The 14663-nt window shown below is 32.8% G+C and overlaps 1 protein-coding gene across 5 annotated transcripts in view; it reads left to right on the top strand.

Moving 5' to 3' along the window:
• Positions 1–14663, top strand: part of LOC106883648 (uncharacterized) — a 654180-nt gene that overhangs the window by 124383 nt on the left and 515134 nt on the right. For all 5 annotated transcript variants that reach the window (XM_014934744.3, XM_089351157.1, XM_089351155.1 and 2 more), the window contains one exon: positions 12170–12300. In XM_014934744.3, coding sequence (XP_014790230.3) covers positions 12170–12300 — 131 coding nt within the window. The remainder of the gene's footprint in view (positions 1–12169; positions 12301–14663) is intronic.

Raw genomic sequence — 14663 nt, 5'->3', positions numbered from 1 at the left:
TTCTTCTATACCCCTTGGTCAACCAATACCTTGAGTGTGAATGTGGTAGACAAAACCTGTGTGTAAACCCATTGTACACACACACACACACACACACATGCACGCTTATTTTTATATATATATATACATCATCTCATATGTCTGTTTTCCATGCTGGCATGGGCTGGATGGTTTGACTGAAAACTGGTAAGCTGGGGAGCTGCACCAGGTTCCAATCTGATTAGGCAAGGTTTCTCTGGCTGGATGCCCTTCCTAATGTCTATATATGTGTGTGGGTTTATGTATATATGTATGCATGTGTGTGTGTTTATGTGTATATGTAAGCATGTGTGTGTTTATGTATATATGTATGCATGTGTGTATGTGTCTTTGTGTTTGTCTTGATACTGATTGACAACTGCTTGACTTGTTTATATCCCTACATCTTAGTAACTCAGCAAAAAGACACCGAATGAATAAGTAACAGGTTTAAAAAGAATAAAAGATTCTTTAAATTAGATAAGAAAATTTATTTAAATTATATTTAAAAAAGAATAAGTACTGAGGCAATTTCTTCAACCTCAGCCCTTCAAGATGGGTGCCCTATCATGGCTCTAGTCTAGTGTTTGAAACAAGTAAAAGAATGAAGTAAACCTTAGCAAAGACTAGTATTTCAGTTATCAGGCACAAGACAAGATCCTACTGTCATTAAGGAATTGCCTATATTCAATGTGTAGTGAAAAAGTTGGCTGGTATTCCATACATTGTTCCATTGTAAACAATGGATGCACAAGATCTATAGTAAGATGACAAACAGGATATCTGGGAAGGCAGACTACCAAAGGAACAAGAATAGTTAACAGTTAAGAATCATCGTTTCATTATATATCATACATTTTTGCCACATGCTAATGACACTACAACAAAAGTCTTCCCAATGAAGCACAAGTTCTGTCAGATGATGCTACAGCAGAACTTTGTCCTGACTTTCTCATAGAGTTTTTTTGGCAGAGATATTGGAGTGGTTTGCCATTGCCTTCCCCACATGTGGGCCGTTGGACCACAAGTTCATCTGCCCTTCAATACATCTTGTCTTTAGTCTTGTCAGATGTTCAAACACCCTCCTCACAAGTGTAGCAAGTTACTCAAGTGTGCGAGCTGGTTTAGTCATCAACCACTCAACCATGAAACAGGTACCACTGGTTTAGGCAGTACCAGTAGTAGGTCTTATGAGCCTGTAATGAGATCCCTAACCTAAGTGAAAGCCAAGAACAGATGAGATTAATTTCCAAATGCTTGGAAAACTTCCTAAAAGTAGATGATAGCTTTTGATACCTAGATAACCTAATTAATAGTGAAGGTGAGTGTTCCAGAAGCATAGTTTCCTGAATAAAAATGGGGCATAAAATATTCAAAAAATTATTACCTCTGCTGGCAACAAAGTGTTTCTCTCTCAGAGTGAAAGGCAAATTGCATGATCATTATTTATAAGGTGCAACGCTGGATAGTTGTGAAATTTCACCATAAGATTCATCTCATTAGGCTCTTTCATTTGAATACAACTATTGTATAGTTTACTTTTACTATAGCTGAGAAATCAATTTTGTGGGTTACTTACCATTTTTTTTTTTTTTGTCACTTAAAGCCACCCTATTTTTTTTCATAGCTTATACTTTTTAACAAGGTTTTCATCAAAAGATACTTCTTAATGAGCACATTCTTTTAAACCCAATTAATTTATACTTTGCATTCAAAATAACTGAAGTGTTTTGATTCAAGTCAAATTTTTGTCTCTCTCTCCCATTTTTGACCTAACTTTCTTTTTAATGAACCAAATTTCAATTATTTTATCTCAAAATGTAGCTTAGAACTGGATCATCATTGCTAAAAAAAAATTACATTCAATTTGGTTGCACCTCTTAATGTACAATTTGCTCTATAGTATTGCATTATCTTCTTAGTTGGGAGAATTATAGAGAAAGTTACATCTATAAAATGTCTCTTTCTCTATGATTTTTTGCTTTATTTGTGTGTGTTCATACTTAAATATTTTTTTTCTTTCTCTTTAGTTTGTTTAAGTTAGTTTTCCTTGATTACTGTGTTATAAACCCAAACTGGAATATCTAAGTTTAAAAGGTTTTAATCAACTAAAAACACAGTAATCTACAGTACAAACAAAGATTGTTAAATTGTAAGCAAAACTAAACTTCAACGCAATAATAGTTTTATGCAGCGAGTTGCTACAGTCTTGACTAACACTGAACACATTGTGCCGTAAACAGAACAAAACTCTGCACAGTTGCACTGTAGGCAAATAACAGAAATCGAGACAATCAAAGTCACGTGATCAAAACTAAAATCACAACATTTTTCCTTCTTAAAGAAAAAGAACAATTAACCAACAAAATACAAAATACAAACATAACCATGAACCAATCACAACAACGTAATAATGAGGCATTTCATAAGCATAACACATCATCAATCATAAATTTAACCTATCAGGAACTGTTTTTGTTCTGAATGAATGCCAGTGCAAAGTAGTTTGAGGTTCTGGTTCTTGAACTGAGGTAGGTAGGACAGAATTAATCATGGTATCTGAAAAACCACCAGGTGTTCATGCACTTGAGTAGGATCAGTGTTGGCAACATCAGTTTGATCCTTACTTGACTGATACTCCTCAGTCGTTTTGCCAATAGGAGCTAAATCTCTAATGGACACAGTACTTTCACGTCCATCTGGGTACTGTACCCTCTCGTGGTTAGGGTTAATTTGTACCAATTGGGCTTCATCTACTAACGGATCATACTTATTGCGTACATGTCGTTTAACAAACACTTTGTCAGGTCCTTGCATTAACCAAGTAGGAACAGAAACACCACACATAGAACGTCTAGGAAATTTAAAGAATCTCCCATGCGGGGTCTCATTAGATGCTGTGCATAATAATGAACGTTGCAAATGTAAAACTTCTGGAAGCACAACTTCTCATTGAGAAACTGGTAAATTTCTGCTTTGTAAGGCCAATTTAATGGAATTCCATTTTACTCCATTATACCTTTCACATTGAGCATTTCCACGAGAATTGTACACAGTAGAATGAGTAATCGCTATACCCCTATCATACAGAAATTGTGTATGTTATTTAGATACAAAACATTTAGCATTATCACTATGAATAACAGCATGAAATCCGAAGAGATTAAACAAAACCTTCAAATTACTAATAATGAAGTGAGCACTAGTATCAGTGCATGGAAAAATAAACAAAAAACGTGAATACTCATCTTCAACAGTTAAAAAATAATGGTTCTTTGACACTGAAAGTAGGAGTTCTTTAAAATCAACACTCAATCTTTCAAAAGCTTGAGTAGATTTGATTACTGACGAAACAGAGGTTTTTGTAAAATGAGGCTTCACCTCACAACGTATTACACAATTGTTAGTTATACACTTTACATCATCTACAGAGTATGGTAAATTCTTAACTTTAATATAATGAAACAATCATGTGATCCCAGGATGACACAGTGCTGCATGAACACGGTACAGTTCATTATCAGTCATAGCTGCACAATAGGCATGCGATAAAGCATCAGATGCAACATTGAACTTGCCTTGGCGGTAAATGATATCAAATTTATACTGGGCTAGTTTGATTTGCCAACGCATTATCTTTTCGTTTCTAGGTTTACTGCACTTTTGAAAATTAAACATAAAAGCAACACTGTTTTGATCAGTTATTAGTGTGAAGTTATATCCAAGAAGAAAATGAGACCATTTTCTCACTGATTCCACAATCACTGTTGCCTCTTTTTCAATACAAGAATAACAACGCTCATTTGATTTGAGGGTTCTTGAAAAAATGCAACTGGCTTTCCATTTTGGTGTAAAATGCCAGATATAGCTACCTCCGATGTGCCTGTTTCTATTGAGAAAGGAAGGCTTTCATCAGTCATTTTTAAGGTAGCATTTGCTAAATCATCTCGTAATGTTTTTAAACTTGACCAGGCTTGTTCACTCAAAGGAAAATATTTTGCATCAACCAACAGTTTTTTTTTGTCAGAGAATTTTAGAATCCATTTGGAATAATACGCAAATAGACTAACAGTCTTTAGCAACTTGAAGAAAATGTTTTAAATTTTGATTATGTTCTTCCTTTGATTTACCACACAGTTATGTTGTCGATATATGCAAAAGTAGCTCTACGATTATGGCTTTCGATTATATTATCAATCACTCTCTGGAAACAGGGCACTGTATTTGTAGGTCTGAAAGCAATACGTTTGCTTTGATACAATTTTCCTTGTGCTTCGAAAGTCATGTAAGGTCGATCTGCAACTGGAATCTCAACATGATGACATGCATTTGTATACATATATGTATGTATACACACACACACACACACACACAATAATAAAGAATGTGATTTCTCTCTGTATTGCTGCTTATCCAGAACAATGACCTTTAGTAAGTAATTTTCTTGGTTGCTTTGTGGAATTTGATTGAAACTTACTTTCAGGGAAAACTTGAAATAATCAGGAAAGGTTGACTATGTAAACTATAAACTAATTAATGGTAACAGCTCAAAGAATGGTAACAAAGTATCTTCCAAGAATATTTAACTTTTAACCTCAATAAGTCACAAGGAAATCAAACTTCATTTGAATACATTGAAAATTGTTATAAATGTACATAAAATGTTTTAAGATTACCTAATGATCGTTTAATCAAAATATACATGATAAATTAATTTACAATGAAAAGGGAATGGTGCTTCAGATATATAATACTACATTAAAAAAAAAAAGAAAGAAAGAGGAAATGTAGGTGGGTTCAATGGAGGAATGCAAAATATGTTTATATAATGTAAATGAAGAATAATTATGTGTTGAATCAAAAGTTTTGTAATATTTTGTTAATTTATTTGCTTTATTCATCAAGTTACAATAAAAGCAGCTTTGCATTCAATTTAGAAGCCTTTGTGTTACACTGTCTAAAGCCACTCTTCAGCCAGTTCTTTGAGTCCATCTGATACAAGTTCTTGTCCTTCGAGGTAAAGAATCCCTTCAGTGAAGCTTCCACCTCTTCTTTGTTGATGAAACATCACAAGTGCAGGAAGGGAGCCATGGATTGGAACAATTAATAATTTAAGTGAACTAGATCTGGGCTATATGCTGAGTGTGGCATCAGTTCAACTCTCTCAAGTTCCTGGAGCTTATTCCAGGTCATTCAAGCAGTGTGAGGTCTTGTATTATCTTGCTACAGAAGAGCTCACCTTTTGTTAACCAATACTGGGTATTTTTGCTACACAATAGCATACACCTGCTCTAGCTGTTCAGAGTACAAGTTGGCATCGATGGCTTGGCAATCAGGAACAAACTCATAGTGAATTATCCTCTCCTGGCTCCACTGAATACAGAACATCACCTAGTGTTTGAAACTCTCATGCTTGGCAACAGGTTTTGAAAGCTGGCCCTTGCTTAAACACAGCTTATGTACATTAGGATTGTGGAAAAATATCTCACTCAGATTATTACTTGCTCTGATCCATGACTCACTTTCTGTGTTCAGGATGCTTCATCAACAAACAGGAGTGGAAGCTTCAGTGAAGAAGTTGAAGAACAAGAGCTGGTATCAGTGTGGGATTAAAGAACAGTCAGAGAGGTGGTTTCTGATGGTGCAACATGATGGCCTTTACTTTATGTGCTAGGCTTCTTTTGTTGTAACTTTTGACTCAACACAATGAAATAGATCTAAACACAAGATTAAAAACTTCACTTTCTAAGCCTTGTTCATGTGAAAATGAAAATATTGTCACAAGCATCCAAAAAGTATGTGAAAGGCAATGATGCTATTATTGCTACCAGATGAAACTCATGCTTCTACATATTATGCTCTAGCATTGTAATACAGTGTTCTATTTATTTTTTAGTTTGTTTTTTTTCAGTGTTCTGTTAAAGGAGCTGAAAAAATGCTTTTGTTCAAATATTTGTTAAATAAATCTTCATAAATTAAAATCCACAATAATTCTTCATTTATGCATTGTTTGAAACTATTATACATTGTTTGTCTGGACAAGTATATGTTTGACAGAATTGCTTTGAACAATACCACTGTCATCTTCCATTTCTCTCTTCTTCCTCATCATAATCTGTATGATTCTTCCCCTCCTCCTGCTCATCTTTCACATCTTTATCATCATTATCATCAGCATCATTATTACCATCATCATCTTCAAAACTAATTTCAATGCCATTTTATGAAACCTAAGAAATTCTCTTATTTCAAATCTTAACAAATTCAGTGGGGCCAAGCAGAAAGAAAAGACATTAACATTTCTAGATTTTTATTGGATCCTTAGAAATCATTGATGTCTTGTTTATATATGTATATATGTGTACGTTTGTGTGTATGTCTGTGTGTTTGTATGTATGTTGCTTTATCAGTAGGATATATCCAAGATTTTTAGCAACCACCACTAGAAATTCTTATTTTGGTCTACCTTTTATTAAAAGTATCTTCTAAGGAACTACCTATCCCCATTAATTCTTTCCTACTTTTTCTTTCTTTATTTCTCACCCCCTCCCCTCAAACTTTGTGGCTTCTTTCATTAAAAGATAGAAGTGAAGCAAAGGTAAAGTAATTCCACATAATTAGATTAGCATCTGGGCTGAGTGGATAAGGTGCTAAACTGCAAGGACATAGACCTTGTGTTCAAGTACACAATAAGCATTTCATTGTGTACCTTATGAGAAACATACCATTCTTTTTGTTGCAATTTATAGAGTATAAAACAAAAGAATACAATTAGTAATAAAATGTAAGTATTTATAAAATTATATTCAACATCATACTTATTAATGATCAGAAATCTCATTTCTTAACACAATTAAAAATATATTTGAGATTATTAAATATGCTTGTCTTCATCAATTTTATTCATGACAGAAATTTGAGTTTATTCTGAATTCAATGTAAGATTCTCTTTTTTTTTTTTTCTTTAAGTAATTTAGTTTTACATATCAAATTAATTCTTTCAAAATTTAGTTGCTAAATTTCTTTTTGTTCTTAATAGAACTGTTGCAATCATTTTTACATTGAAATTGAGAAGATATGTTAACTCTCAGTTCTATAGCTAATTTCTACTTAGCCAAAATAAGAATACACTACCCACTATGCAGTAACATGTGAATAGAGAATTAGAATTGTCTTGCTATATTTTGTGTAAAAATTGAAAATTAAAATCCTTGATATTCAAACTGTGCAGTTGATGCATATATTTATGATATATATATATATTCTCTCCTGTTTTATTCAAATTCTTTCTCTGAGGAAGGAGATGATGTATGTATGCACATATATGTAATATACATGTAACTTTTATGTGGGTGCATATCTTTTGCTTTTTACTTGTTTCAGTCATTGAATACCATTTTGAAGTTAGGTACATATTCTATTGATCGCTTTTGGCAAACTGTAAGTTACTGAGATGAAAACAAACCAAGCAGTGTAGTGAGCACTCAGCTCTGTGTGCAATGTTTCCTATAGCAGAAACAGCTGTAAGCTAATGAAAATGATTATATAATACTTGTTCGTTTATCATTCATTAATTTATTTATATATATCAATAGATACGTAGATATACATAAGCTATGTAATAGATGATTTAGCTATTTCTCCATAGACTGAAAATAATAATGAACAGCCTTAATCAATTTTCAAACCTTATTTGGTTCCCATCAGAGGTGTCTTCATCAATTTGACTAATCCCAGGAAAACAAGCAGCCAATCTGTTTATATATTAAACAATTTCAATAGCTACTGAGAACTGGAGCTACTAGTTTGCATACCATAAGTGTTAACACTTTATTTAATGTCAGAGGCTTGTCAACAAGGATCTCATTTCACACAGTATCAAGGTATAGTATAATATAATATTCGTAACCTGTATTGTAGATATATAAACAAGGATAACTTTGCATTATTTACATTACTTACATTCAACGGATATTTGTCCTCATCTTGTTTGTTGTTAACATGTTTCGGCTGATATACCCTCCAGCCTTCTTCAGGTGTCTTGGGGAAATTTCAAACCTGGATTCTCATTCCTAAGGTATTTTTCGATGTTATTATTGTTATTATTATTATTATTATTATTTTTCAGGTCACTGCTTGGAATCGAACTCGGAATCTTGGGGTTAGTAGCCTGTGCCCATTGGTATATGGCATAGTGACTAAGAGCGCGGGCATATGGTGTAGTGGTTAAGAGCATGGGCTATTAACCCCAAGATTCCAAGTTTGATTCCAAGCAGTGACCTGAAAAATAATAATAATAACAATAATAATAATAATAATAATAATAATAATAATAATAACAACAACATTGAAAAATACCTTAGGAATGAGAACCCAGGTTCGAAATTTCCCAAAGACACCTGAAGAAGGCTGAAGGGTATATCAGCCAAAACATTGTATTAACAACAAACAAGATGAGGACAAATATTCGTTGAATGTAAATAATGCACATAATTCCTCATCTCTTAAATATAGAACAGGGATAACTTTATTAGGTTCTCATCAGCAATGCCCCTAGATATAGATATATACATACACACCTATACATTTTTTTGACATCTGTTTTCCATGCTAGCATGTGTTGGACGGTTTGACAGAAGCTGGTTAGCTGGAGAACTACTTGGACTCCATGTCTGCTGTGGCATGTTTTCTATGACTGGGTCCCCTTCCTAATACCAACCACTTTACAGAGTGTACTGTGTACTGGGTGTTTTTACGCAGCACTAGCACAGGGACTTTTACGTGGAACTGGCATTGGAGCTTTTTACATGGCACCAGCACCCTTGAGCCCATAAGATTAGGAACACTTGGCTGAAGAGGAATGCAGGGAACATGCCTGTATGCAAGGATGACTACATATTTAATTAGCTTGATGTGTCTTCTCAAGCACAGCAAACCGTCAGAAGTCTCAATCCCCTGTCATCCCCTCTGTGAGGCCCAACATCTAGAGATCCTTTCTCACCACTTCATTCTACACCTTTCTGGGTCTATCCCTACCACACATTCTCTTCACAATTAGAGCTTGGCACTTCATGATGCAAATGTCTTTATTCATACACATTACATGACCATAACAGCATTCCCTCTGGCACACTACGTCTGATACCCAGTTTTTCTCTATTAAATCACTACACTGTCACACACTAACATTATCCACCCAACAAAGCATACTGGCTTCATTTCTTTCAAGCTCTTGCATGTCCTCAGCAGATATATATATATATATATATATATATATATATATATATATATATATACATATTTATAATATACATATGTTTTCTATATATATATTCAATCATAGCTTTTGCTTGTAATAAAAAAAATAAGCTCTCTACTTTATGTATTGAGTATCTTCTTTTCCACTTTGTTATCTCAAAAATTCACTAATCCACACACACACACATACACACAAACACACGCATGCATGAACACACACTCACACACACACACACACACACATATATATATATATATATATATATATATATATTATGCAACACCCTTCATCAAAAGTATTGCTGATATTTTTCCAAAACTTATTATTGGAAATGTAAATGAAGTTTCCTTTTTTACTACTCTAGTATTTCTCGATTTTGAAGCATACATTTAACTAACATTTTATTAAAGTTGTTTAATTTTTTACATTTCCTATAAAATAATGTTGCAATTATATAACTGCAAACAAATAAAATGAAATTCCAGCTATAAACTGAAATTGGACCAATTATTGCTAGGATTATTTTAGTCAAACAATTGTAACTGTTTGGATTTAATTTGAGCTTTTATCTCATTCTTCAGACAATGTAGAGACAATGAAATTTCAGGTAAATATTTTACAGGTTCTGTTAATTGTCTTTCTGTCTATTCTCAAAATATACATGCAATGAGAACTGTGAAAGGTTATTGGTACATTATCTTACGAGTAGATTTCACCGAAGAAGAAGAAAATGATATTTCAATGAAAATAAAATAAAATCTGGTAAAATTCCATTTTCTGTAAGGATTGGTGGAGATTTGCCAACATAGCTATAAAGCTTAAATAGCTTACTTTACAAAAATATAATACGTCTAAAGTAATTTTTGATGTTATGGTTCTGGTTAATGAAAGGAAATATTTTCTGACTGACTATTTACATTAATATTTCTTTGAACAAATTTTTGTGGCGTAGTATGAATATAATGTTTGATTAATCTAACAGCCTAGGTGTTCTTTCTAGGAACAAAGAAAAAAACAACAACTTTTTTTGCATTGTATTTTGTGTAGTTGGTTACTTCATTTCATTTGGAATTTTATATCAAAGAGGTTTGCTTTAAATATAAATGTTTATTTGTACTGAAATATGAAATAAGACTTCACTCTTTTTCATTCACCAGATACAAGTAAATTTTTGTCATAATTCCAGAATAATTTTCCCCATTGCTTCTTTCACATTTATTCCTTCTCATCATTGGTTTAATGTCAATTTTTGTTGGTGTTACATGAACTTTCTGGGTCAATCTATCAACATATTTCAATTTCTGATTAATTTCTGGCCCTGCTTCACTCTATTGAAGTTGGCGCCAAAACAAATAATGTCTTCTTCATCATATGCAATGATTATTTGTCAACAATAATATGCCAAACTACATTTCCTCACTTTCTCAATGCTCATAATCCATTCTATTTATGTGATCATGCCAACTCAATAAGTTCTACTTGCAACTATTCTTGATTATCATTGGAGATCACTGAATCTTTGATCATATTCTACATGCCTATCAGATCAAACTCTTCTCTTCCAAGCCATTCATGATTTTACTGTCATATACAACAATACACCTATCACAATAGCATTGTAATATGGTTTCCACAAACATTGATATAAATAACTGACAAAATAGTTTTATCAATTCATACAAGTATTCACACATTTGAAATTGAATGTTATGATCAGTCTGGTTTGTTTTTTGTTTTTTTTTATATTTTTCATTCTATCCATCATCAAGTTTAATTTTGATAAACAGATTATTGTTATTGAAATTTTTCTCTTCAATACAAATTTATTGTTATCATTTTCTCTTTATAATACTTCTACTGCTGCACCCATTATTTGAATTTAAAAAGGCTGCAATTTCCAATCAAATCAATATTTAGTTATTTATTCACAAACATATTAATATAGAAATTAATGACTACATATGGCATTTCTTCTGCTTTTCCTTTGATTTTAGTATATTTCATATATTTTTAGTATCAAGGCAATCACACTTGACTTAAAAGATAATCTAAGCATGCAATAAAAAAAGAATCTTAAAATAACTGATTCCAGTTGTTAAGAGAAGATTGTTAAAAAATAAATACATAAATTTTCAAGTAATAGTTGTCCTAATTAACAGGATCTTTTAAGGTAGAATAAAGTAACAAAGAAATGTTTCTCCTTACAGACTCTCCTATTATTTCTTATTTTAACTTGATCTCACATTGATCAATGCAATTAGTTCATCTAAGACTTAACACAATGCCTACTCAAAATAAAGTTCGCCTACAATTGCTTCTTCCAACTCTACTATGATTTCTTATGCAACATAGGTTTATTATTAGAAATTAAGAAGAAATTGAAAGACTACAGTGTGTTTATGCTTATATAATGAAAGAAAATGAAAAGATATATATGTAAGTAAATATAAGATATATTTTAATGCATTGATTTAATGAGTTGAAGTTGATTTTGGGAAGACAATTTTATTGCAGTTTAACAGAATTAAGAAGAGACAGGAATACAGTCATAAAAAAAAAAATGAAGGGAATATGTACATTTTTGGCATTCAGCATTTTTGTGCTTGTTGCCATACAATACATCTGTGCAATCAACTTCTATTCATTGTCATTGTTTAGTTTTTCTTGTTTTTGATTTATTTGATGTTTTATTTCATAGATATTTCTCTCCTTTGGCCAGAGAAATTATATAATAGTTGTATATTGGGATTTTATATATGATCTTTTGGATTGTTAGAGTTTATTATTGGTTTGTCCCTGTCTCTGTATTCCTTGGCTAACCAATCAAGAAAGTTTTTAGAATTATTTCTAATATTGTGCATATGTTTTTATTTTTATTTTTATTTTTTTCAGATATATGATTGGACTAAAATAGATGAGAAACTTTTGAAAGCAATCCAGAGTAATAATATTGATAAAGTAGAAATAATACTGACCAAAAGAACAGTAATTACAACTAAGTTAGGACCAGATGGATATTCTTGGTAAGCACATTATAGTTGTTGCTCAAAAAAAAAATAATTAAAATTTTGTTTGTTTCTTTGAAGTCAAAAAACAAAAGATTATGCATCATGCATTTATCTGTGGGTATGTACGTGGTTACAGAGATAAACATCCTGTGTGAAACTATGATTGCAGATGGGAAGTTGGGTCATCTTTTAAAAATAAATTAGTCAGAGGAGGAGAGGAAATATTTTTGCCCTGTGTTTACTTGTGAGAGTTTGTTATTCAGACTGATGGGCTTCTTTTAGGTGCTGTCTAAAATGTTTGTGTGTGTGTGTGTGTGTGTGTGTGTGTGTGTGCACGCGCATGTGTCTGTGTGTGTGCATGTATACATGCATGCATGAATGAATGTGCATGTCTAGTATCTGTACTGTCTTAGATCTAGGAGTACTACTCTATTGTAGGTCTTATTTGATGTTTTGTCGAAGGTCAGAGTTGGAGTATTTTCTGTCCTTGAAGAGGGGAAACTAGTTTTTGGGTTGCAGGTTTTAGCTTTAATATATAAGGTTACTACAATTAGAGATTGTTAGAATAAACATTTACAAAGTTTAGGATGTTATCCAAGACTGGTGGGAATAAGGTAAAGTTTGTTTCCTTGATGTAAGAAGTGGTTGTGTATTTTTGTGCTATTGAAAGAAACTAGATTGTTCTTTTAAAGTTTAGTCTGGAGAAGAGCTATGCCTATAATCATCATAGGCCCCCACCTTCAACACCAAGGTAAGTCAGATCAGTAGTGTTTATCTTCATCAGGAAGACTTTAAGAAAAAAACATAAAACACAAAGGTAACGTGGAAATTCTTGAAGTTTGGTATTCTAGGAGGGAGGATTGAGCAGAGTGATTGTTGCAGGGCCTGCAATTGGGGTGAATAGAGACACAGTTGGGGTGATACAAAAAGAAATAATTATGGCAGGTGAGCATTGATGGAAATATGCAACTAGCTACTCCAGAGTCAAGTACCATTGTAGTATGAAAGAATAAGCACGGAGAGAAAGGGAAACAGATAGACAGTGAGAGAGAGAGAGATGAGAGACGGAGAGAGATGAGAGAGAGAGAGATGAGAGAGAGAGAGATGAGAGAGAGAGAGATGAGAGAGAGAGAGAGAGAGAGAGATGAGAGAGAGAGAGAGATGAGAGAGAGAGAGAGAGAGAGAGATGAGAGAGAGAGATGAGAGAGAGAGAGATGAGAGAGAGAGAGATGAGAGAGAGAGAGATGAGAGAGAGAGAGATGAGAGAGAGAGAGATGAGAGAGAGAGAGAAGTCAGTATTGTTATTGCTAATAAAAATATTCATAGATCACATCATTAGTTTATGACATTCAGACATGTATTTACTTCAATTGCTAAATTTGTCACATGCTTGCATTTTTGTTCTTTTCATAATTTGATATTAGCATTAAGTTTATTGGTAACTTCAGAAGAAGATTTAATGCAGAGAATTGAAATGTCATCAGAAAAGTTATTATTATGTTATTGCTATTGATTGAGCAAATGCCAATTTCTTAGCTAAAATAGTATAATTAAACAAGATTAAAATATACATCATTTGGAATATTTCCTACAACCATTGTTTTTTCGTTGTAATTTTATTTCCTTGGTGCCATTACAAATACATCATTTTCTTTGCATGGCTAATTCAACAATTCCACCATGGTTTGAAAATTGCTCAAAATACATATTTATCTGTTTCTCCCCCTCACTCTCTCTCTCTCTCTCTCATGCACGCACGCAGAGGTTTGGTAGTACAAACAAAAAAAAGTGGGAATCAAAACACAACTATACATATATATATATATATATATATATATATATATATATGTTTTATTTGAACTTATCAAAATTTAATAAGTACCAAGGTATGAAACTCTTGGCTCTTGAGTCACTTTGTAACTTTTGCCATTTAAATATATATATTTACATTATGTGTGTGTGTGTGTGTGTGTGTGTATATATATATATCTATATATATATATATATATATATATATATATATATATATATCATCCATCATTTTGAATCTGGGTTTTGTTCCTGTTAACAGTGGTTGCCAGATCTACCTCAGTGCCATAGCAACCACCGTCACACCATCTCTCCATCTTTCCTGGTTTTGGGCATCCTCCCTTCTCAAACCAACCCTCCCAATCTCCTCCTTCACCTGCCCCCTTCACATTTTCCTCGGTCTACCTCGCTTTTACTGTCCATTTACCTCAAACTCTAGCACCCTCTTCAGGTGAAATTGTCAAAGCAGAAATGCCTCTGATCAGAGATCAACTCAATAAGGTTTGACCTGCGACTAAACAACAACAAAGTACACTAGTAGAACATGGTTAAACTAGTGTGTTGTTTAC

The sequence above is a fragment of the Octopus bimaculoides genome, chromosome 4 (genome assembly GCF_046866305.1).
Source record: "Octopus bimaculoides isolate indiv1 chromosome 4, ASM4686630v1, whole genome shotgun sequence".
NCBI classification, from domain to species: Eukaryota; Metazoa; Mollusca; class Cephalopoda; order Octopoda; family Octopodidae; genus Octopus; species Octopus bimaculoides.
This window is presented reverse-complemented; position numbering and strand designations above follow the sequence as displayed.